Below are 26,159 nucleotides of genomic sequence, written 5' to 3' on the forward strand. Positions count from 1 at the left end.
TGTTACTTCTCATTTTTATCTACCAAATTCACTAAGGAAGGGAAATATGTGGAGGCTTCCACTTGTCAGCTCCAGTCTCTCTCATTGGCTGGTAATAAAATGCCCTCCTCTCACACCTGGGACAGTCCACTTGGAAAGGGACACTCGGTGGTCCACCCTGAACCAGTGCACGGCTTCTACTTGTCAACTTGCCTCCCTCGCTGACCTCCCATCCTCCCAACAGCCCTGTTGAGGTCCAGAGGGGAACAATCTAGAGCCATAGAAGATGCTGAACCTGAGACACTGGCAAAGCCACATCTTCCCTGATTTTGCACAGCGAGGAGTATTAAGACCTCACCATAACACCTCACCATGACACCATAAGGGAAGTCTAAATGTGTCACCGGGAAAACACAGATTTGCGTTATTTCAAGGTTTGTCAACCAGGAAAAACCTATGCAGGTGACTGACTGACCTTCCTGGGCTCTGGCTGCGGGATGCAAATCCGCCTTCTTCCTGGCTGTGATTCAGCACCGGGCGCTGTCCACTTCCGAGGAAATCCTGAAGGGGAGGATTCCAGGGTGGTTGGGGTATCCTCTCCCAGCCAGGAGAATACCAGGGACATGGACACTCCACTTCCCAAGACAGGTGTCTGACCATGGCCTCACCTGTCCTATTCACTCCTCAACATCTCCTCTTCCCCACTGTGGAGCTAAGAGTCGTATCTGAGAAACCCACCCCTGGCTGAGCATGGGGCTGCATGGAGAATGGACCCCACTTCTAATGTGTCAGGTCCGAACCATGGAGCTTTACTGCCTTTGTAGAGCCAGATATAAAAGTCAGATCCTCTGATTCCTAGAGGACGATCTTTGCCCGGCGCCCAGCAACTTCCTGTGAAAGCCCAGTCCCTACCCACTGTCCCAGACATGGGGTTGTCCCTATGCACATGACTAAGGAGGTGGGAGAGCGGTGTGGGGCGCGTCGCATTGTTCTTTCAACTTTTCACACCTTTTACGTTTGAAAGCTGTCACGTAACACAGCTCGTAAGTTCTGCCCACGTCTCACAAGCCACCTACCTGTTTATCCACTATCTCGGCTTAACACGTCTTATGCACTTCACCCATTCTGTTTGCTTTTCCCAACTCTGTAGCAGAACTGAATATTCTTAGTTCCTACAGCAAACACATAAACAGACAAACCTAAGGGGAAACAATAAGATTAAAAACACACACACAGAGAGAAAACATTTGATTATAGTGGCAGGAGAAATGGAAACCAAAACAGAGAGTAGCTGAGTCACCGCCTTTGGGGGAATTTTGAGCAGAACGCGGTGGGTGCTTCCTGCTGAGGGGTGAGGATGAAGTGCCAATCCCTGGCATCTCGTCTTCAGTATTGAAAACCCATGGCCCCTTCAGAGGCACTTAAAGAGTCCTTCTTTAATGTTCTTTTAGAATTAAAAATAAAGCTAATACCTGAAAGCCAATCACATCAAAGCAATCATAGCATTGAATGCAATTTTTCAAGTGGCATATGGCCCAGCCTCCTGCTCACTTCCTCTCCCTGAGGCTCCCCACCTTGGCTCCTACAGAGAATTGGAATCTCGGGCTGTTGGGGAAGGAAAAGCCACACTTCTGTCTCATTAAAGATTTGAAAATCTATATTTTTAAAATTTTATTTGTCAGTTACAGGTGAATATCAGGGGGTCACTTTATAAAGTATGTGATTAAAATTGTATCTTCATTGTGGTGTGTTTTCCTGATTACAAAGAAGTACGTTTATGATAAAAATTCAATGTAAATTACTATAAGGAAACTCCCCGAAGGACACATGGAAGCAATGACATTATGATAAACTGCTTCCTGTAGCCAGACATTGAGGTTTCCTGTCAGTCAAGGGAAAAAGGAGACACTGGCTTTCAGAGTGTTTATCCAAACTAGGATTCCCAGGTGAAATACAGGACACCTGCCGGGAGCCGGTCCATGCTTGCTGTTTCAAGGGACCTGGCATATATGGCATACTGTTCTTAATATGTTTGCTCACCTTCTTGGCACTATGTGTTTTAACCAAGGTCTCTGAGAAAGGTTGTTTCCCCAGGTAGGGATTTTCCCCTGAAGTTAGGGAGGGAATAAAACCTCTTAACTAAGTGCCAGGCGGGTAATTAATCACTTTAACTACGAACAATCGTGCTTAAGCTACATAATCTTTACTCCCTGGAATGGAGATAAGAAACGCCCTAACCTTTGTAATAGAGATTGATAGGATTGAATCAACTGGTATAAATACAGATGTAACAAGACAGCAAGAGACAGAACTTAGAATACAGAACTTAGAACACAGAACGGAGAGACGGAACCTAGGCACAGAACCTACACAGAACGTTCTCTAGAGACAGAAGAACTTCGCTGGAGAGAACATGGCAAAAGTTCCTGGACAGAAACTGGCCTCAGAACCTAGAGACAGAACCTAGCGAGAGAACATGGCAAAAGATCCTGGACTGAACCTGACTACAGAAATTGGCAAGAGAACCTGACTAGAACCTGGTGACTGAACCTGGCTGGAGAACCTGGACAGAACCTGGCTGGAGAACCTAGTAAGAGAACATGGCTACAGAACCTGGCTGAAGATCCTAAGCAGAACTTCGCTGGAGATCCAGACCAGAACTTGGCTGGAGATCCTGGCTAGAGATCCTGGCTAGGCTGCTGATCAACTGAACGCTGTCTCTGTGTCATTCCTTCTTCGCCGACTCCATCCACACCTTTGGGGACCCCTGGACCCGCTGGGGTTGGACCCCGGCAGACACCCAGTTCAATTTGAATTTCTGAAGTAAAAGTATATCCCAAACACTTCATGAGATATACTTTACTACAAATTATTCCTTGTGTACCTGAGATTAAAAATTTTGCATATTTGCTTCTTTTAATTGTGCTAAAATACATATAACATCAAACTATTTTAACAAATTTTAAATATACAATTAAGTATATTTACATTATCATGGGACCAAACTCTAGAACTCTTTCACCTTACAAAACTAACCCTTTACTGAAAAAAAATCAACTCTCCTTTCCCCCTCTGGCACTCATCTTTCTACTTCCTGTTTCTATGAGTTTGACAACTCTAAAAACTTCACATGAGTGGAATCATACAGTATTTATCTTATTGTAAAACTGGCTTATCTCACTTAGAATAATGTCCTTGAGCTTCGTCCATGTTGTCACATGTGTCAGAACTTCCTTTTTAAAGGCCGAATAGTATTCCATTGTGTGTCTACACCACATTTTGTTTCTTTTTAAAAAATATTTCATTGATTTTTACAGAGAGGAAGGGAGAGGAATAGAGATCTAGAAACATCGATAAGAGAGAAACACCGATCAGCTGCCTCCTGCACACCTCCTACTGGGGATGTGCCCGCAACCAAGGTACATGCCCTTGACCAGAATCAAACCTGGGACCCTTGAGTCCGCAGGTCAACGCTCTGTCCACTGAGCCAAACCGGTTATGGCCACATTTTGTTTCTTAAAACCCAAATTTAGCAGGACATTTATGTGCTACATCTGGCAACCCTATTCTGAAAACATCAGTCTAGGGCAGTGATGGCGAACCTATGACACGTGTGTCAGAGGTGACATGAGAACTCATTTTTTTGGTTGATTATTCTTTGTTAAATGTCACTTAAATATATAAAATAAATATCAAAAATATAAGTCTTTGTTTTACTATGGTTGCAAATATCAAAAAATTTCTATATGTGACACGGCACCAGAGTTAAGTTAGGGTTTTTCAAAATGCTGACACGCCGAGCTCAAAAGGTTCGCCATCACTGGTCTAGGTAATCTTTCTCTAGAAATTAGAGCAGAAGGGCGTTCATTCCCAAGGACATGTATCACAGAAACACAAAGGGGACACAGCCGAGAGCATTCTCTTCTCCGAGTTCGCACAAGCCATAGAAACGTGGTCAATGAATCCTAATTCTGTCAGCACCGTGTCAGGAGTCCTTGAACTCATCGAACACGTTGAGCACACATGCACCTTGTGGGAAAGGAACCATAAGTAGATTCTCAAAGGTGTCTGACACCCCCCAAGGAGGGCAGAAGGCACCCTCTTCTTGACTGAGGGCATAGCTTTGAACTCAAGGAGGCATTTTTGCTGGGGGCTTGGGTCTTATTACTTTCCAGGCAGTCGATTTCCTGAATGTCTAAACTCAAATGCGGAGAAAATCTCAGCAAGTTTAAAAGAGTGGGAAGTGTACCCATCTGCTGAAACATCCCTTTCAAGTGAGGGATGAGTCAGCGCTGCCATGCGCTCTGCATCTTTCCCAGCCGCTGGCGGGGAGCAAGTTCAGGAGGGATGCGCATGTTTGTGAATGTCCTGATGCTGGTTAAAGTTAAGAGGCAAATGCCTTAAATGCCCAAGTCCCTTAAAGAGAGGGATTAAGAGACAGAGTGAGAGACAGAGAGAGAGAGAGCAATGCCTAGGCAATGAATAACCTTACTACTTGTAGAAAACAAATGACCATTTTGACGATCACCTCTTTATTTTTTCTTTAGAAATCCTTCTTCAATTTACCCACAGCACTTACTGATGAGCTTGACTGGCCCCAACTTTCTGGTGCTACTGGATTTCTGAACGCCACTAGCGGGTATGTATGTTTACAAGCCTTCAAATATTTCAGTGTATCTGTGTAAAAATAGAGCAGAAGATGGGGCTTTCTTCTAAAACGTTGAGCTGTGAATTGTTAGGAATGGCTTCTAGAATATGAGTGACACACAACAAACCCACCCCCGACCTAGTCCACCACCCAGTGGGATGTAAAGCGGATTCTATTTATCAGTGCAGGCGAGAAGGGGGTAGTCCCACCGAGGGGGCTGTAGAGTTGGCCTCTGACAGAAAATATTCAGCACATGGCTAAAGTTTTCTGAGTCAAGGGACCAAGAAGTTTACTTGATTATTTACCTGCATAAATTAATATTCATAAAATTAAAAGGCAGGGCTCGAGGCCCTGGAATCATGCTGGCATCAATGCTCTAGATAGGAAGGTACAGATGATGCGTGGACAGTCTGAGTAGCACAGACCACTTTGCTATGTGCAATTGGGTGTTGACTCAGGGCCTGGGAACAGCCATTCACAGCTTACGCACCCCATTTGTATTTAATGGAGGACATTGCATATGGTGAATAATTTATTTGATTATATCTTTACTCATTTATTTTAAAAATAGTTAAGTACTTGCTACCTAATCGGGTGCAGATGGTATAAATGTCTTAAAGTTTAATAAGGCTTGTCCCATCTCTGTAGTCAAATCTCATTCAAGTAGGACATATGAGATAAAAGTATAAGTAACAAGAATACAAGATAAATGTGCCAAAACACAACTTTGTGAATCTTTACATCCTTCGACACATTAACAGAATCTGTTCTCTTGACTCTCTGGTTTCAGAGAATTCAAACAGCAATAAGCCTTAAAATCATGTGTTTTGCTTTGTTTTCTCCCAATGTGATTCAGAAAGCAATTGAGTTGGTCGAAGACAAAAGAAAAAGAAAAAACCCTATATGAGGTGGTTAGCTTGGGGGCAAGAAACCTGATATTAGGAAGGAAATGATGAGAAGCCAAAAATATATTTTTAAGATTGAAAACAGTGCTTTGTGTTCAGATTGTCTCCAAAAGCAATTAACTCACAGGAAAATCCTATTTAAGTTAAAGAAGCCACGGCCCAGAAGGATAGGAAACAATACCCAAACTTCAGGAAGAGAGGACTTCTCCTTTAAAAGCGATATCTACCATCCCCCGGAGTCGGTGTGGCAGGTTAGGAGGTAAACTGCATTCACAGGACAGGGGTCAGGTCTGTGTGGACTTAGGTGGGACATTTAGCATCCCTGGGCCTCGTGACATGATGCAGTTGAGTTGCACCTGGTCTCTGAAGTTCTCGCCAGTGTGCAAGCTTAGCGGTTGTAGAACAACATGATGTTCAAGTCGGCATCCTACTTGAGGATGCTTCTTGATTTAGAAGCGTTGGAGGAAACTCCTGGGGAGAGATGTCTCGCTTCTCCCCAGGAAATATGCTTTTCCCCACCCCTTGGCTAGCTGTGCCTGAGACAGTACATGCCATTGTATGGGCCAGAGCTAGAAAAGGTCTAGGAGCCATGTCTCCTTAGGGCCGGGGTTACTGTGCTCGAAGAGTCGGGCTCATGCCTGGTAAGCCCCACCCTGTGGGATAGTGGGTGCTTGACCAGCTGTTAGTTGCAGTGGTACTCCATTAATGCCCTACAGGTGTACTCTTTCCTCCAAACAAACTCCAGAGAGGGAGCCAGGTGACTCCAAATCCTTAACAAAAATAACCACATTTGTGGTTGTTCAAATCACCTCCTTCTGAAAGTGGGGCCAGGAGCCAGTCCAATCAGTGGAGTTCTACAGGCCAGGGCTAAACGATAAAGAGGTTCCTTAAATGTGGGGAGCAGAGGGGGCTGGGAGGAGAAATAGGGCCACACTCGTAGATCAGGGAAGGAAGGAAGGAAGGAAGGAAGGAAGGAAGGAAGGAAGGAAGGAAGGAAGGAAGGAAGGAAGGAAGGAAGGAAGGAAGGAAGGAGAAAGAAGCTGATGTTACCCATCAGAAGTTATGAAAGCCAAAACAACCAAAAGCAATTACCAAGTTACCATATCCAGCTGGCGAGCCTAGAGTGAGACCAGGGAGTCCCCATAAGTGGGTGTGAATTAGATGGAATTGTCTAGAGTACAATTTGCTCCCTCTGCCTCTGCATTAAATTTGCTATCTGGGCCAGAAACATAGCAAACGCTTAGAAGGAAATGGACAAAGCCATTGTCACAAGTGTCTCAGTGCTGCCGTTCAAGGACATTTAAACACACATCTTTGATGAGAGGTGTCCTAGAATCTGACAGTTAGAGGTTACCTATTCTCTCTGACCCAATAGACATCACATGAGAGAACAGTTTTGAAAGCAGTGTATGACTGCAAACCAAGACACTTGGGGCATTACACATAGAAAATGGGAGAGAAGGGATTTGCCGCTAAGATTTGCTAACCTAATTTCATGGTTTTTTAAAAAAGACATGTAAGTACTAAACACTAATGAGCTTAATAACCTTATTAAATCCATTATTCAAAAATTACATGTGCTATAATTGTCCATGATTAGCTGTCCTATAATTATACTTTGCAAAACAAATAATTAGCATTGGCCTTTTGCAGATGGGTGAGGCTGATTGGAGAGGATATAGTCTACATTAGTGATTCTCCAAGTGTGGTCCATGGACCCCTGGGGGGTGTCTAAGGAGGTCCACAAGGTAAAAACTATTCTCACAACAATATTAAGACAGTATTTGCCTTTTGCACTGCCAACGGTGCAAAAGCAATGGCAGGTAAAGTCGCTGCCACCTGAGCATGGGTCAAAGCAGTAGCGCCCAACTATATTAGGTGTCCTATGGTCTCCACCTGCACACACTCCTGGTTTAATAGGGCGGGGGAGATATTCCCTTCAAAACGTTGCCTATGAAGCAGAAAAAAGTCACTAATTCTATTAAAATAAGTGCAGGTCTTATTAATAATCTCAGCTCATGAACCCTAGCCAGTTTGGCTCAGTGGATAGAACGTTGGCCTGCGGACCAAAGGGTCCCGGGTTCAATTCTGGTCAAGGGCATATACCTTAGTTGCAGGCTCCATCCCCAGTAAGGGGGCGTGCAGGACACAGATGATCGATATTTCTCTCTCATCGATGTTTCTCTCTATCCCTCTCCCTTCCTCTCTGTAAAAATCAATAAAATATATATATGTATTTTTAAATCTCATCTCATGAAATGGGAAGGCTGCATGAAGCACTTTTGCTGCAAATAAAATGTGATGGTTGTCTTAAGGTCAAGCACCTGCGTGTTGACTTGCGAGCAGAATCAGTAAGTTTTTCACGGAACACCCTTTTTATTGGAAAAAAACAAAAAAGCTTGGAAAGCAAACTATGGTTACTCAGTCTTGGACACAGCAGATATTTTATCCAAAATGAATCAGATGAACGTGTCACTTCGAGGAAAACAAATAACAGCATTGACTGCTAATCAGCACATTTGAGCTTTCAAAGAAAAATGTGAATTTTGGAAAACTTGGCTCTTCTGTGGCCTCGACAGCTACCGAGGATTCCGAGGCCTTGCTAACGGGCAGGTGGTGCTGGCAACGGACGTGGGTTTTAATGTCGTGTCATAAATGCATCAGCATCTGGCGTTCCCGCATCACTCCATGAGCCAGCGTTCCTCCGCGACCCGCGTGCGATGCATAGAATCCTGCGTGAGAAACAACCCACTCAGAGCACAAGGTAGACCAGCACACGTCCATGCAACCAGGGGCAGAGAGTTCACGGATATCACTTCCGATTCCACAATACAGCTAGTCAGTCTCTAAGAAACTACCATTTGACAAGTTTTGGTATAACATCCAAGCAGCTTATCCAAAGTTCTATGAAGAGGACATTAAAATGCTACTCCCTCTCCCAACAACGTGTGTGTTTAAGACCAGGTTTTCTTCCCACGCTCCCACCAAAACAACCGCTCACAGCCGACGGAACCCCGAGGCAGACGCGAGCAGCCAGCGGGCTTCTGTTCACACAGACATCGGAGATTTGAAAAATGTTAAAATGATCCTAACCTTCTCGCTCATTGGGGGTACGCATTGGAAAACATTTTTACAGGAAAAAAATGTTATTTATGTTAACATGCAATGGATATCATTATTTTAAAAATTATATGTTCCTTTAGTTTTCTAAGTTTTAATTTCTAATATATAAATATTGACAGCTGCAGCTCTCATAAACAGAAGCTCTCTGGGTTTCTCAGTCATTTTAAGAGTGTAAAGCAGACTGAGAGCCAAAAATAGAGAACTGCTGTTCCAGGGAGTGGGCGAGAAAAAGACTGAGGACAGAGACTGGGGACCCCAGCACGGAGATGCTGGGGAAGAGACGATGAGAAAGAACAGCCCTCTCAGTGGGAAGAAACCTAAAAGATTTGGTGTCCTGGAGGCCAAGGGAGGAACGTGTTTCCAAAGGAGACAGGACTTCAGCCAAATGCTGCTCAAGGCAGAGGAGACGGGAGCTGAGCAGGGCCCTGGGGTGTGGACAGTGATGGCTCTCAGGGGCGTCTCAGTGGGCGGAGACGGAGCCTGATGGGAGAGAAGAGGTTCGGGAGGCGGCGAAGTAAATGCAGCTGAGCATCCACAACTCAAGAAATGTTACTTTTAGCCCTGGCCGGCGTGGCTCAGTTGGTTGGGTGTCATCCATGCACTGAAAGGTTGCTGGTTCGATTCCTGGTCAGGGCACACGCCCAGTTTGAAAGCTCAATCCCTGGTAGGGGGCGTGCAGGAGGCAGCCAACCAATATTTGTCTCTCACATCAATGTTTCTCTCTCCCTCTCCCTTCCTCTCTCTCTCTAAAAATCAATATACTAGTCTTTAATAAGTTTTACTATCAAAAGGAGCAGAGGAGTGGGGTGATAGCTGCTTGGGAACAAAAGGTCAGGGAGACATCTTTAGACAAGAAAGCCTGCAGCCTGCCTAGTGGTAGGAAGATGCAAAAGAGAGAGGGCAGTGGGCAAAGGGAGGACCACAGCCGCAGAGAAGACAGGAAGGGATGGTGCAGGAGGCGTCGCTGCCCTGGGGCGCGGAGGACCAGCCGGGCTCTGTGGCTCCGGCCCAGAGGACTCTCCCCGCCGTAGACGGACAGGTCTCTCCACTGCGATGTCTCCCCGTTGACTCTACTTATGTTTGAATTTTCCTTTTTTAAATGTATTTACTCAAATCGTGAATATATTTGCATTTTAAAAAATGACTCGGGTACATAAAGTAAAAAGCTGGAACCCTCCCCCAATTTCACCCCTTTTCCCAGAAGAAAGCTCTGTCCTCAATTTCGTGTGACTTCACCCAGGGCCTTCCTGCGTGATTACATGCAGATATTTGCACGTAACGAAATAAATGCTTGGCTAGAGTTCTGCCACAAGTGACATCATACTGTGCAGAAACACTCCATAAACCACTGCTTCGCCCCAGCAACTCCTCCCGGAGCACTTTGCATTCCTGTGCGATTCTGTGTGGCCTCTCACAGTACAGGTTGCTGCATTCTCCTGTTGACGGACAGCCCCCTTAATTCCAGTCCTCACTCTTCTCATTACGCCGCCATGAGCAGGCTGTAGCGCTCTCTGTGAATGCTGTGGGGATTTCTTGCGAGGGATATCATTTTGCCATCTAAACTGGTCAAAGTAAATACAAGACCTGCACATTTCCCTGGCAGAAGTCTTGTAACCTCCTGAACCTGAGATTTTGGGGCCATCTCCAACCCCAGTGCCCAAATCCAGGTCACAGAGAACACTCAGCCATACTCTTCAAATACTGTCTGTGAAACACTAGTCCCACGAGATGGTAAAGGGCATTAAACACATTTTAAAGGAGATTCCTCGGTCAAATATTTTTTCTAACTGCTGTTTAAATAAAGGAAAACAAGTTTATTCCCTGTGGGGCTTAGCAGAGCCTTTATAAGCCAAAACCCTTTGTGGATCTCCAAGATATTATGTGAAATATTTCCTAAAACTTATTTGACCACAGAACGAGATATAATCTGTTTTAGGATAAAGGTACCCCTCAAGGAACTCGTGTTTCAGAGCCTCCTTTGAGAAATGCTGTTTAGATGATCAACACCGTCTTCTGTGCGAAGTGGGCTTTGCAGATTTAGATGCAGCCACAGCCGTCAGGTCTCTGCTTTGTCACAGGTGAATGTTTACCCTGAGACAGGGACCTAGAACCAGATCTGAGGCTGAGAAAAGCCAGGGTGGAAAGAGCTGCAACTGCTCTGAGCTGAGAGCCAGAATCTTAGCGGGAGGTTCCCAGGTTGGAAGCCTGTCTGGGCGGTTCATGAATTATTGAACACGATGCCAAGGAAGTCTATTCCTTTGTACTACTTTGCTGCTCCAAATTCAAAATCCGTCACGCGGTCTTGATCATCTTTTCATGTCTGAACTCCCAGAACTTCCTCTGCAGCCGTCCTCCCCTGCACACACCCTTGCATCATTAGCCTTTGCCAATCTCCCTGAATACACAGCAAACCGTCTTCTGCCTGCTTCTCTCTCCCTAAGGCTGAAACCATGGTTGTTCTGTGATGCAGTGACCTAGCGGTTCCACGGGGCCCTGGGATGTGGCCCTGGGACTGGAAGGAACTTTTAAAGGTCTTTAACCCATCCCCAGGCTGGCCTGACCTCCACCCACATCAGAAAGGAAACTCTCTACCCTTTTCTTAACACTTCCTCGTAGAGGTCCCCGGAGAAAGCCTGTCTGGTCTCGGTGTGACCCAGTTTTACCCTAACCACTCCCCTGCCCTAACCCTTCACCGCAAATATCACCATTTTCCTCTCTCTGGCCCTGCTGCTAGCCTTCTGAGCCCCTGTCAGTTCTGTGACGGATTCCCTGAGATTCAACTTCATAGCACCTCAGAATTTAAACCCAAACTAGCCGTGCCCCTGGCCTCAAAAAAGTCACCAGCACCTGGTACATCACTGTCGCTTGAACAGCATCCCACTTGGTTTGTCCCCAAACCTCCGCCCTGCTAAGCCTTCTGGGAAGCTACTGAGTTGCCTCTCCAAGTAGGGTCTGCTGTGATCTCTTCAACGCAGGAAGAGATCATGTTTTCCGTTCCAAGTCAACCACTTCATTTGTCTGCTTTACTCTCGAGGCTCATCCTTGATTTTATTCTTTTTTTATTTTGTCTTTCTTTCCGTCATAGTGACATGGAAGGGGAGTGGGATTAGATGTCTCTCAGAGAAAGTGGTTTTTTGTGTTACCTGAGCCCATGTTGGGAAAAGCAACTAAGAAACTAGTAGACACGGTGTCTGAGACTTACCTATTTTGAGTATTTAGTCGGATATACTAGTACTTGCAGTTCCACTCCCTGTGCTGACGTCACCAGCACCTTAGTCATCGGGGGAGGTGTGAGGACGAGAACTTTCTATACTCCTCATCTGCACCCCTCAGGTTACAGACTGAAGCCATCGCCTCGCCTACTAGCCCATGGGACTGGGCTTTGAAGCACAACAGAGGAAAAAGAGAGAAACAAAAAAAAAAATCATACTGGGACCCTGAGTTCAACTAAGGATAGGGGAGCAAGCGGAGGGGGATTCAAAACCAGAAAGGTGGTCACAGTAGGCCTTCCTGTGCACACTGTTTATCCTGTTAATTCAAGGTCAGCTGACCCTGTCTACAGGTAATGTTCTAGTAAGCAATCTTCTCAATTTGTGGGCATCTCAAAATATTGTGTGATAAGCTTCTCAAAATATTGTATCGATCCCTCTGTCTTCTCCTGAGCACTCCCTGACAAATTCAATTCCTAGAATTTACAGGAGCAATTATGTATTTGAGATGGAGATAAAAGAAAACAATGTCTTTGATTATATGAAATACTTTCTAGTGCCTCATACAAAACCTTAATCCCAACGTTTTAGATGCTGTTTCTGATCAGAATGTTCATTCACCTATGGTAAAGATTTCTATGTTCTTGTAATAAGAAGATACGGTGCAACGAACCGAATCCATAATTCCGTATCCACACTATTTACTCTCCATGAGCAGGGCATGAGCAAAACAGTATTTCAGTCCATAAATTTTGTTTTTAGAATTATCAAAAATATAGGTATGGTAACAATTATTTTCCCAAAGGAAAATAGCCCCTCTTTATTGACCGTGAAATTATTTTAGTATTGAATTCGGATCTGATGTCCCTTTCCCATCTTTTTTTTTCATACTAGAATAAAATAAGCAAGGCAGAGGTCATAAACCATGCAGTTTGTAGAGTTCGGGCTTCTGGGTAATGACGCAGACTTCTCTCCCCTGGGAAGCCCATCTAAAATGGCAGCAAATGAGTTTATCCACAAGGACAAAGAGCCACAACCTGTTGGGAGCCAGAAAGCAGAAGGCCAGTGGTCCCTGACTGCACCCACTCAGGCACGGGCATCCTAAGCTGGCAGGAGGGAATGGGGAGAAGCAACCCCCTTACGTGGCAGGACCTCCAGAAGACTTGGGAATCAGCTACCTATGGTACGCCAGAAGTGGGGGTGCTGCTACACACAGAAGTATTGGTTGAAAGGTTGCAGCTAGAACCTCAGATCTCTTCCCAACTCCACCCGGGGCGGGGATGGGGGGAGGGCAGAGAAGCCCTCACTGGATCTGGGATAAGCCTAGAGGTTTCTTCTCTGGAGAGGCTGAGATGAAGGGTTTCTGGACTGGGAGACACTGGATAGGAGTCGGGAGAGGGACACCCTAGTAAATCACATGAGTGCTGACCACTGAGGCCCACACACCTCCCAACCCAGAGTGTGGGCAACCTGGCTGGAGACAGGAAGATCCTTTCCTGAGGAATCTGCACACCCCAAGAGGAAAGCCCCCAAAAGACACGGACAGCAGGGGCTCCCCGAGAAAGGCCTGGCCAGCCGCTGGTGAGGACCAGAGTAGCAAGCCCCACCCAGGGGCTCTCTTTCCAACCAGCTTTTCGTTTCCAACCAGTTTCCACTTTTAACTCTAAGCCAACAAGCAACCCAAGACCATAGATATCTGAGGGAAGCCTTGAATGTGAAGGACAGTACAAAAGCAAAGAGAAAAATCAACCTGAAGGAAACAGACTATAACTTTGTATACTAGGGATTTTAAAAACAACAACACCACTAGTTAATATACTACTTATAAAAGTAACTAAAAATTAATATCTTCAAAAAGATGAGCTATTTCAACGATGTAACAAGAACATTATGCTAAATTTAAAGAAACATTCAAAGAACAAAAAAGATCCCTTGGAAATTACACTAGTGACATAAGATGATTTTCCTAGAATGAGAACATTGAGACTATCACCCAGAAAATAGAGCAAAAGACAAAGATATGGGAGATAGGGCAGAAAAGAAAACTAGGAAAATTAGAGACCAGTTTAGGTGACTCTATATCCTAATAAGAGGGATTTTAAGAAGAAAAAAAAAGAAAAAAAAGGAAGAAGAAAACAGCGATGAAGTAATCGAAGAACACCTCTCAGAACTGAGTGACGTGAATTTCCAGGTTAAAAGTGTCTCACACTGTGAATGAAAATAGAGCCATCCCAGCCTGTCACCGTGGCTTTTTAGAACACTGGGAATGAGATGCTGCCGCAGATTCTCAAAGGATCAAGGAGCAGAACAGCTCAGACAACAGCACCAGGAGACCAGGCGCCAATGGATCCTTCAAACATCTGAGGGAAAGTGCTTTTTCCCTAGAATTCTGTAACCCTCCGCCTGGTTGTCTATCTATACTAATAAAAGGGTAATATGCTAATTAGACCGGACATCTTCTGGATGTCCTTCTGAATAAAGCCATGGTAGCGGGGCTGAGGCAGAGGTGGTTAGGAGCAATCAGGCCAGCAGGGGCGAGCAGTTAGGGGGCAATCAGGCCGGCAGGGGAGGGCAGTTAGGGAAGATCAGGCTGGCAGGCAGAGGTGGTTAGGGGCAATCAGGCAGGCAGGCAGGCAAGCAGTTAGGAACCAGCAGTCCCAGATTATAAGAGGGATGTCCAACTGCTGGCAGTCGGACATCCCCGAGGGGTCCCGGATTGGAGAGGGTGCAGGCCAACCTGAGGGACCCCCTTCCCATGCACAAATTTTGTGCACTGAGCCTCTAGTCCAGCTGTGGGCAAACTACGGCCCACGGGCTGGATCCAGCCCATTTGAAATGAATAAAACTATTGAAATAAAAGACCTTGCCCTTTTATGTAATGATGTTTACTTTGAATTTATATTAGTTCACACAAACACTCCATCCATGCTTTTGTTCCGGCCCTTCGGTCCAGTTTAAGAACCCATTGTGGCCTTTGAGTCAAAAAGTTTGCCCACCCCTGCTCTAGTCATTATATAACAAGGTGCTACCAACATTAGTGGCTTATAACAACAATTATTTTTATTACATCTCCCCATGTGGGTGTCAGGGGTGATCAAGTACTTCTGAGTTTAATTACTATTCATTAGTTTATACCTGGTCTGTTTCAAGGAGTTTAGGAAGCCTATAACACTATAGCAATTATAACATTAAATTGCATTTAAATTAAAGCGTAGCAAAAGAACATAGAAAAATCAAAGATGGGACAAAGAGGAACCAAGAAAATGATTTAAAATAGGTGTAATTATAGCCTGATGCTGGTCACACATTTGTCTCTAAACTCTGTGTCCATTGGTTTTAGATTCAGCTACAGGTAACAGAGAGACTCAACACAGGGTGGTTTAAATAAGATAATACATGAGTTTATTTCTCTCAAATATGAAAGTTCGGGAATGTGCAATCCAGGTCAGGTATGGGAGCCCAAGTTCACTGCTCCTTGGGGTCCAGGGTCTTTCCAGCTCACCCCCTACCTTCCCAGGGTAGAATTTACCCCTACAGCCTAAAATGGCAGCATTCCTATTCTGGGCAGCAGAATGACTAACAGGACAAAGAAAGAGCAAAGAAACCTGCCAATTGTGTCCTAAGAAATACTAGTATCCCCAGAAACTGCTGCTAAACATTTCCACTTCCACCTCATTGCCCAGAACTTAGTAGTGAAGTGGCCACACCTACCTGCAAGGGCAGCTGGGAAAGCAGCCATTGTTCTGGGCAGACCTGTGTCCTACTAAAATGTCCATGAAAACGGACAAAGGGGAGACATGGATCTGAAAGACAAGAGTGTCTGCCACAGCTTCATAGCAACTGAGAGAAGAAAGGAACATGGCCAAGTTTAAAATGCAGAGATGATAAAGACAGCCAATTGTTCGAGAGACTTAGAGCAGCTTTGGGTAAAAAGGTTACAAAGGCCTCCATAAGAAAAAAAGTTCGATCTTTCCACATCCGTGCAATTGTTTATAGGACTGTTTCCTGTACAGTTTAGGCAGTGACAGTTTGGAGAAAAACCCAGCGATAGAGATGTGATTGTCTGAGTTCATTCTCACCCCATTTTAAAAACTCATAATAAAAACATGTGTGTTTGTACTTGATCATGTGAATGTCCCAACATTAAGCAGACATGTATGTATTTGTTTCAGCATTAAAGAAAACTCTATCTACCTTCACTTACGGAAAAGGAACCGCTGCAATCACCGGGACTACCAGAATATTTCAAAAAACGGTAGGTGGCCACACTCGGCCTTCACCTGTGTGCCCTGGCTGACGGACTTTATTTCACAAGCACCAAAAGCTGAGAATTAGTGGCAAGGCCACGGGATGAAACAAACATCTCCCTTTCTGACAGAGGGGCCCGGGGCTTAGAGCCTTTTCCCCGCAGCGAAAGGAACAAGGTGCAGTTAAGATATAGACCAGGGGTCCTCAAACTTTTTAAACAGGGGACCAGTTCACTGTCCCTCAGACCGTTGGAGGGCCGGACTATAGTTTAAAAAAAAACTATGAACATATTCCTATGCACACTGCACGTATCTTATTTTGAAGTAAAAAAACAAAACGGGAACAAATACAATATTTGTATTCGCATGTGGCCCGCGGGCTGTCGTTTGAGGACCTCTGATATAGACGAAGGGGCAGACAGATACCAAACGAAACAAGATGCAATCAAGACAGACAGTCACCCAACAGCAATGTTCCAGGGAGGCCCGGGGGCAGGGCGTCCGAGGCTCAGGAGGCAAGACCTCACTGAGCATCAGCAGGAGAACTAAGCACAATCAAGGTCGTTGCAAAGACTCTGCCCTCCCCTCTGGTACAAAGGCTCCCACATTTTAACTGGGTGGGAGTTTGACGAAAAACAGCTTAGTGTTTGTGGCTGAAACCCCCAAAGCCATTAAGCAAAGGAACGTGTCCTCAGAACGATGGGGGGACTCGCAGTCTCCGCCAGCTCCCCCTGTGTCCCAGCACATCCTTAGATGGACGGCTTCCCCCTGTGTGGTCCTCGCCTCCCGCCTCAGCCCCAGGCCAGTCCACTGCCCCAAGGCTCGGTGAAACTCCTCGCTGATAAGCCATGGCCTGGCCAGAGCCTAGGGAGTTGCCAAGGAATGTCTGGTGACACCAGGATGCAGAGATGGCAGACCCAGTGCCCAGGGAAGATGTTACTCATCACCCATGGCTCTCTGGTGGGCTCCACCCAGATTCCGCCTCACAGCTCTCACAGCACGCACCTCTGACCATCGTCATCCGCACAGCAGACTTGGCACATGAAGGGGAACCTCCTTGCCATGCCTGTGCCGTCTCTAAGTAACAACAGTGGTAAGGAATGTTCCGAGCAGTACAATGTCTAATGGAATACATGACCTAAAAATAATTTCTTACATCTTCTACATGGAATAAATGTTCCAATCCAAGAACCACGTCGTAGCATTACCACTAATAAAATGATAGCTGATCGTTATTGCTCTCTTGCCACGTGCTGAGAACACTCTCTGTATAATATTTCAGCTAATCCTTTCAACAAGCGCTAAGGCAAGGATTGTTCGATTTCTTCAGGATGAGGACAACCGCTGATTGGAATAGCTCCGGGGAGTGGCGAGGGCGGGAGAACTCCAGTGCACACATGGCCTGCAGCACTCAACCCAGTAGTCAGTGTGATGAGATATATTTCTCAGAATTGAGGGCGTATAATGACCTCCACACTGTGATCACTGAGGACACAGAGGCCCGGGGGGACCAAGAACCCTGTCCCAGAACACAGAGAGAGCAAGGGGCGAGAGCTGGGGTTTGTCGCCGGGCTGTCTCCCTGCGCTCAGACCCCAGCGGCCGTCTCTGATTGGAGAGTCTGGCTACGCGGTGGGCCTCGCCTCTCCGGGTGTGATCACAGCCCACAGCCAGTCTATGGAACAGGAAGCACCGACCGGGTGTGAGTCACAGGCACAGCGGCTGTCGGCCTCGTGCTGCGTTTTCTCTTTTGCTTTTTAAACCGTCCCCATGCCGCCCAAGGCCCCTGCCCATGGAGACCGGAAAAAACAACGGACACACGCCCGCGTGCGATATCACGCAGCCCTGCAAAAGGATGCCTGAAAGTTCACGTGTTTTTGTTTAGAAAGACACGACGCTGCCGAAAGAAAAACCAGGATGGAAAATTGGATTGAATATTTATTTTCTACTGCATTTTTTTAAATGAAAGAGAGAAACAGCTGGACACAGATGGGTAGAAAATACACCAAAATTGTTGTGTTTCATAAATTAGGGGTGATTGCTTTTTTTTATTTTTCTATTTCCCAAATATTTTATTTTTCTATACCAAATAACAAAACAAAACAAACAAACAAAAAAAACACAAAAAAAAATAGAAAGAAACTGAGTCTAGGAACAGTAAAGGGCCTGCTAAGCCCATAGCTGAGGGAATCGAGTTAAGGACAAAAAAGCGCAGTAGGTTCTACCCAGACGTAGGCTCCGTGCGCCCGGGACACAGCCTTGCTCTCCCCCAGACCCTTCCACCCACCAATCCCCTCACCCTGAGCACAGCACTCCTTTGTGAACCCCACACGGCGGGGTGAGGCTGCAGAGAGCACCCGGCACCCCCGCCGCAGGCCTTCCCCTTCCGTGGTCGGCCACCTCACAGCCTCCTTGAAAGTGCAGATTGTGGAGCGGAAGGGAGAAGGAGTGGGCAGAGAGCCCAACCGGGAAAACACACGCGTGTTCACACGTGATCCCAACCCGTGGCTCCCGTCAGGCTCCCGTCTGGTGAACAGATCCCCAGAGGTCAGGAGAGATTGTGTCCTTTCTTCGTGTTTGCAGTCCTTCGAGGTGCGGAGAGGAGACTGTCTAGGGCAGGGGTGGGCAAACTTTTTGACTCGAGGGCCACAATGGGTTCTTAAACTGGACCGGAGGGCCAGAACAAAAGCATGGATGGAGTGTTTGTGTGAACTAATATAAATTCAAAGTAAACATCATTACATAAAAGGGTCCGGTCTTTTTTTTTTTTTAGTTTTATTCAATTCAAACGGGCCAGATCTGGCCCGCGGGCCGTAGTTTGCCCACGGCTGGTCAAGTGCCACTTCCTTGCGGTGCTACTCGACTATTGCTGGACGGATGTAATTCTAAGAGGCCTTTTTTTTTTTCCAGTTCCTCCGAGTTACTCATTATTTAATGCTCGGGTTTCTTCTCCAGCCCCTCGGCCTGGTTTCGGAGCTCCTCCTCACTATGGATTTTCTTTCTTTCATCCCCGCACCCAGCGGTATCCATTCCTCCCCCAGGCTTTCCGTGGCCATAGGGAGAGTCGGCTCTCTGCACCTGCATCTTCATGGCTACACTGAGTTTTCATTACCAGCGAGAAGAGGCGAGAGGGCAGGAAGAGTTGAGCGGAATATGAAAGTGTTTCTGGAAAATCATGCAGTCAGAAGTGAAGAGACAGCTCTTATTCTAGTCTTGATGTTTAGGCATGAGATCCCAACAATGTCTGTAGCTATCTCTACCAGGAACTGCTGCCGGTGGTTATAGAGCATTTAAAAATGTCAGATGTCGAAGTCGCCTTTCATCTGGGCGCCAGTTCTCTGGCCGGGGCTCGGGCACAGCAAGGACCCTGCTCAGTCCTTACAACCAGCAAAGCGGGGGGTTCTTACAGCTTCCAGGGCACCAAAGGCCGGTGGGTGGGTGGGAGGCGGCCCTGACACTAACCAGGCAGGCAGGGGCCTCTGGAAGTGAGGGACACGCACCTCTGCCTGGAGAGGGGGCGGAAAACGCCACAGGGAGGCACCTGTGAGCAGAGAGCCCTGCAGGAGAAACACGGGAGTCCAGAAAGCCCAGGGAGATGGTGGCTCAGGGCATAGAGGCTCCCGGGGCAAAACCACCTCTGGGAAGAGAAGCCGGGCGTGGCCAAAGGATGCTTGCGAAGCTATGTCGAGTTTTAGGAGTAGGAGGTAGATGAGAGTGACACGGGGAAGCTATTGCATTCTTTTAAAAGTGAGTGTTTGGGACAATCATTTATCTGCTTTGTCACATAAATTCAGAACTATGCTTACGAACTTGAAAGAATTTGCAGTAGTGGAAGCATCATCAGAAAGTGTCACAACAAACAGTTATTAAGCGCCCACTATTTTGAGCTCATGGTCAATATATTAGTCTGAATGTGTCTGCTTATTGCAAGCAAACATTTTTAGAGAAAAGACAGAATTCAAGTTTCTCGTGGCTAATTCTTTAACTTGATTCCATCAATCATGCTCTTCAAAATGCTTCAGAAATGCTGAAAAAATGAGCAAAATCTGCATTAATTTAAATCTAATCAGAGTTAAGTAACAGTATTGGATTTGAGGTCAATGCATGACACCACATTTTCTTTTCTTTTTTAAATATACATTTTATTGATTTTTTACAGAAAGGAAGGGAGAGGGATAGAGAGTTAGAAACATCAATGAGAGAGAAACATTGATCAGCTGCCTCCTGCACACCCCCCACTGGGGATGTACCCGCAACCAAGGAACATGCCCTTGACCGGAATCGAACCTGGGACCTTTCAGTCCGCAGGCCGACGCTCTATCCACTGAGCCAAACCAGTTAGGGCACACACACATTTTCATTTTTAAAAATATATGTTTTTATTGAGAGGACAGGAGAGGGAGGACAGGAGAGGGAGAGAGGGATAGAAACATCAATGATGAGAGAGAATCATTGATTTGCTGCCTCCTGAACACCCCCTACTGGGGATCAAGCCCTCAACCCAGGCATGTGCCCTTGACCTGAATTGAACCAGGGACCCTTCAGTCCGACGCTCTATCCACTGAGCCAAACCAGCTAGGACACACTATTCCTTATTTAAAAGGGACAGGATGAAGCAGAATCCAGACTTTAGTGGCCAATAAGGTCCCTCTTCTTTCTCTAATTACGGACAGGTAATTCCCCATTGGGCCACTGTGCCCCTGTTTCATAGTCAATCTATTCCATTGTAGAGACCAGAGAATGAGCCTCTTGAGGGTAGTGCCAGTTCTTCAAATGCTCGCCTCGCTTTCCCACCTCCGCAGGCTGGGGCGCCCTCCTGCTTGCACCTCGGCCCAGCTGCTTCCGGACGTCTTCTCTGTAACGGCAGCAGCAGCCACAGCACAGTCGGCACCGGGGGGAAGACTGTAGAGAGGGGAGCAGACAGGCTGGCAAAGGGATAGCAGCACCACAGGAAAGGGGAATGGAGAGGAGAAAGGGAGGTGGGAATTACATAAACTAATGACATGATCTCAACAACTGAGTTTTGCAAGAGGAGATGGAAATCCTGAAAGATGCAACAAGTTTGGAGCAAAGAAAATTTGGTGCTTGCATTATAAAGACCCACCAGAAATGAACACACCACAAAAAACACTGGGTAAAGACGAGTAGGCAAGTCCTCTCCCCTGAGTGGATGTTTGTGACTGCTGGGTTTTTGTTGTAGTTGTTAATCCTCACCTGAGGATATCTTTCCATTGATTTTTAGAGAGAGTGGAAGGGAGGGAGGGCAGGAAAACATTGATGTGTCATATTGATTGGTTGCCTCCTACACACACCCCAACCAGGGCCAGGGATAGAACCTGCAACCCAGGTACATGCCCTTGACCAAGAATCAAACCCATGACCCTTCGGTGCATGTGCCGACATCCCAACCACTGAGCCACATCAGCCAGGGCTGTGACTGCTGTTTTTAAATCCATGGCGACAGGTGCCCTGGGCCGGCCATCCTGTCCTGAGCAGCAGAGGAACAGGTGGTGTGGACACGGGGAGAGGCTGGCCCCGAGGCACACCATGGCAGGTTTTCATTTCCATCCCCTCAAGCTCTGTGGGCGACCGCACCTCAAATCCCAGCCGTCCTCCCGATAATGAGGAAGATTATTGGCCTGACCTGGTCCTTTAATGTTTCCCACGTGTGCCTTGAGCTTTCATTAGTTTCTGTGTCTCATTAACACACAAATCAAAGAGTGAGAATGAAACACCCCTTGATGGGTAATCTTACTAAAAGTGGAAAGTTGAGATCCTGGGACTGCAGGGCCAGCTGAGCAGATGGGTGAGCCATGGTGGGTGCCATGCCAGCCCGCAGGGGCCGCCCTCCGTCTCTTCACTCGTGAGGACAACGGGGAGCAGCCTCACACCCGGAAACACTCCGAGTCTCCACATTTAGGACTCGACGTGGCACCCTCTCTGAGCAGAGACAGGCTCGAGTCACACTGGGTTTCCCTCTTTCCAAGCACTGGGGTGAGATTTGCGTTAAACCTCACACCAGTTCTCAGTTGTGTGTCTACCCCAGAGACGCTGCTGTCCGGGGATAAAGGCCATGTCCCACTGCTCCGTAAATTCCCTCCTTGGGTTCACTCTTTCTAGCCCCCCAGCCTAGAGAAGCAATGCCATTCAGGGAGCCAGCACTCAGCATTGCGGGCAGAAGGGGCAGGGTTTGGATTGCGGTTCTCCAGATTCATAGCTGTGTGGCTTTGGGCAAGTCGCTTAAGTGAGCCTCAGTGTTCTCATCTACAAAATGGGGCTCCTAGCGCGCCTACCTCACACAGGTGTGCTAAGGCCTAAATGAACTAATAAATACAGCGCTTAACAGCGTGTCTGAAATAATACGAGAACCCAATAACCATAACTTTCCTATAAGAGATACGTTACAGGGCGTCACAGGGATGAGGGGGGAGGGTGGTCATGCATGTCATTACTGGAGTTGACATATGTCAGCTCTACAATCTGGACCTTGCACAGCCCAGCCAGCAGGGGGAGCCTCAGGAGTGAGCAGAAATGCCAGCTGGCTCTTCACAGGGCTCTCTGGGGAGATGGGTAGTTCTCAGAGAATCCTTCCTACTGTTCTTCTCCTCCCTCTGCTCATTCCTGAATCTTTGGGTAGTTTCTCTCTCTGGTGGTAGATATATCCCCTTTCCTTACACCCACTAGCAAGCTCACTCATTCACTCTAGGAAATGTCTGGAGAGGATTTGGGGTTCTGTCAATAGAAACATGAAAGCTATTAAGGGGAGTCCCAGGGGGAACTCATCAGTACGACAGTGTGGACGACCTCTGAACTGTTCCGTGATGCTTCTCCCGTGACCTCAGACAATCACACTCTCATCCTGACAGTGTTGAACTGAGCTCCCTAACTTTAACTATTTTCTTATTCAGGTGCATCTTCCCAAAACCTGGAGACATTCATAGAAAGGTACGTGGAAGAAGTTGTTTCTCATTTAGGAAAATGAACGAGAGCTCTGTTATTACCCATCATCATGTGCCCTGGGCACCAGCTAGTCACTCTGCAAACCCTGGGAGATTATTACCCCTTCCCGGGCCAGTGAGCGTTGGAAGTGTCCATTTCCATATGTCCTTAGAGACAGACCATGAGAATACATACCAGCTTAGATCTGGCCAAAAAGACAAAAAGGATTTCATATTCCTGTTTACGAAGGAGAACACAATTTTGTGCTCATTTGGGGCTTAATACTCAGAATCGGGGCCCTGGGTGCCCAGAATGGAAACTTTGGGCCACGATGTCTCAGGGATCTGGACATAAGTAACCCAGGTAACTCATCTGTGATCACTGACCACAAAGGCTATGAATGATGCTAAGATGGTAGCGTGTCCCCTGCTGGAGACTTCACTCCACTCCTCCACTCAACACACTGATGTGGTCTTTCCCTAATGGAAGATTAAAGATTATAGAGAAGAAAGGGGGAGATGGGGATGGTGACACTAAATGAAAGAAAAATAGCAAAGTTCCCCAGAGGGTGGCCACACAGACTCTTCCACAGGCCCAGCCTGTGACCTCGGTTACAGAGCAGCGTTTCCGCGTGTTTGACATTCAGCTTCCAGTTTGTCTAGGAACCCACTGTTGGACCAACCAGCCATCGTCATATACGCCATGATTGGAAATGACGTCTGCAACGGGTGAGTTACTACCAAAGAAAGTTTTTGGTTTTTTTAAATCTATTTTTATTGATTTCAGAGAGGGAGAGAGAGAGAGAAACACCAGTGATGAGAGAGAATCATTGATCGGCCGCCTCCTGCACACCTCCCACTGGGGATCGAGCCTCCAACACGAGCATGTGCCCTGACTGGGAATCGAACCCTGACCTCCCAGTTCATAGGTTGACACTCAACCACTGAGCCAAACCAGCTAGGGCAGTGATAGTGATTCTTGAACAAATATTCAGGTTATTTGTATATCCTTAAAATCAAGATGTTGGGATTAGTTAGACTTGAGTTCAAGCCCTGGTTTGTAGGTTGACACTCAACCACTGAGCCGCACCAGCCAGGTGCAAAGAAGGTTTTGAGAATGAATTCTTTGCCTCTGGGTTCCCCCTTTTCTCCACTCCATGATAGCAGCCTGCTGTCAGATCAAATTTCTCTGTCTTCACAAGTCCTAGGCACACGTGGAATCAACAGAACCAGCCAGGAAAGCCGAGAGACCCTTTCTACAAACATCTGACCCATTCATCCTTTGCTCTGATTCACAACAAATGTGTGTGTCACAATCAGTCCTGAGTTGTGTCGCAAGAAATAGGCTCCTACTGGCCAACAATCCGAGATTGAGAACCATGACTTCCTCCAGAAAATAAGTCAGGATCACGGCCACCCCATAAGAACAGCTTCTTCACTCACATCCTCAGACGCCAACTCAGGTGGCAGAGACACCATAGGCCACGCGCTTGCGTAGACTACGCACGGTTCCGGCCAAACCTATTCCCGCCATGGCCCACGGGAGAAAGCAGCTTTGCTCACCTGCTTATCTCAGCAGTGATTTCAGAATGTTGACTGCCTTCGTTCCCCCACAACATTTTGGAAGATTTCTCAAAATCTGTGTGTTCCCCTGAGGATATGCTGCATATGTGAATGCCACCTGTCCTGTGGTCGTGGCCAAAAGAAAAAGGTGACACAGATCTGGAACAACTCCCCAGTAGCCACCCACCCTCCGTTTTAGAAAACAGAAAAATAAAGCCCAGGTCACATGATTTGCCTAATTAATTAAGGCCAGTGCCAGACTCCCCTCTAGGTGGTGCTAGAAGCAGGGATTCCTGCCCACTGCCCCACCTTCGCTTTCCTGAACTTCAGGGTTCAATGTCATCCCAGTGTGTTTGCCCTCGCGGACACCTCCGTGAGAGCCTAGACCTCTCCCAATGAGGATGGTGTAGACCTCATTCGTGGAGTGAATTCAGGGCAGGAGATGCCAGGCTGGGATCCAGAATGCTCCCGTGCCAGACCCTGCCTTGGCTCCCCCTAAGCTAGTTTACCACTCTCCCAGAACCCATGTCTGCCAAATGCTGGGGATCCAGGTCTCAACCCTTGACAAACCACCTGGGACTCTCCACTAAATAGCAAAGAACCCCAAAACCTTCCATGAGCCCAGAGCCATGCCACTTGCTACATCATCTCACCACACAGCAGCCCTAAGAGGCAAGTATGATCGTCCCCATTTCACAGATGAGGAAACTGAGGTTCCGAAAGGTTATCCTCCATGGAGCGTTGAGCAGCCAAGCTGAGAGCCCACCCGGTGCTCTGACAAAGTTCCGTGCCCTTTCCACCGGCCACACGTGCCTTACTTGCTTTCTCTTATGCATTCGCTTCCAGAAGTATGTAGCGAGCACCTGCGATGTGCCGGGCGCTGGGTCCAGTGGCAAACAGGCCACAGGCCAGGACCTCAGGCGGCTTGTAGAAGGAGAAGCGTGGAGCTTCAGCCTCCAGCCCCATCACAAAACAGAGCAAACGGGTGGCCAGACCAGTCTGCACCTCCCAGCCTCCGGACCATGCTCCCTGGAGGGCACGGAGAGGACGAGTGACACGGCGTGAAGGACACCTGCAGGAGGAGGCAGGGACTCCAAGCGCCCAGACCCCCGAAACGTCCCTTGTTCAGCCAAACCTGATCACTACAAATGATTTTCCTTTTCCAAAGAGCCAGGGGGCAGGCGGCCATGAGCTGGGACCCGTGCCAGCCGCCCCCCCCCCCCGCCTCCGCCCCCGGGATCTGGGCAGAGAAGCAGCCAGCACTGGGAGAAAGAGCGGGGCTGGCCGCTGGGAGGTCCCCACGGTGCCCGCTTTGCAGCGTCCTGTGGAGGGTTAGAAACATGAAGACAGATGGCAGCGACACCTCCTCATCTGCCTGGCCGTCAAGGTGGAGCAGATAACCAGAGAGCCAAGTGAGCTCATTAAAGCTCCCAAGTCCAGTGCTTCTTTCTCAACCTCTAAACCAGCGGTTCTCAACCTGTGGGTCGCGACCCCTTTGGGGATCGAATGACCCTTTCACAGGGGTCGCCTAAGAACATCGGAAAACACA

At 47.2% G+C, this 26,159-nt stretch overlaps 1 protein-coding gene across 2 annotated transcripts in view; it reads left to right on the top strand.

The window, feature by feature from the left end:
* Positions 1–26,159, top strand: part of AOAH (acyloxyacyl hydrolase) — a 106,929-nt gene that overhangs the window by 61,942 nt on the left and 18,828 nt on the right. The window contains exons 12-15 of one of the 2 annotated variants that reach the window (XM_036327314.1): positions 4,527–4,618; positions 16,037–16,119; positions 23,018–23,054; positions 23,711–23,776. In XM_036327314.1, coding sequence (XP_036183207.1) covers positions 4,527–4,618; positions 16,037–16,119; positions 23,018–23,054; positions 23,711–23,776 — 278 coding nt within the window. Of the gene's footprint in view, positions 1–4,526; positions 4,619–16,036; positions 16,120–23,017; positions 23,055–23,701; positions 23,777–26,159 lie in introns of both variants that reach the window. The other variant, XM_036327313.1, reaches the window with a different exon arrangement.

This window comes from Myotis myotis, unplaced genomic scaffold (assembly GCF_014108235.1).
Source record: "Myotis myotis isolate mMyoMyo1 unplaced genomic scaffold, mMyoMyo1.p scaffold_m19_p_11, whole genome shotgun sequence".
NCBI classification, from domain to species: domain Eukaryota; kingdom Metazoa; phylum Chordata; class Mammalia; order Chiroptera; family Vespertilionidae; genus Myotis; species Myotis myotis.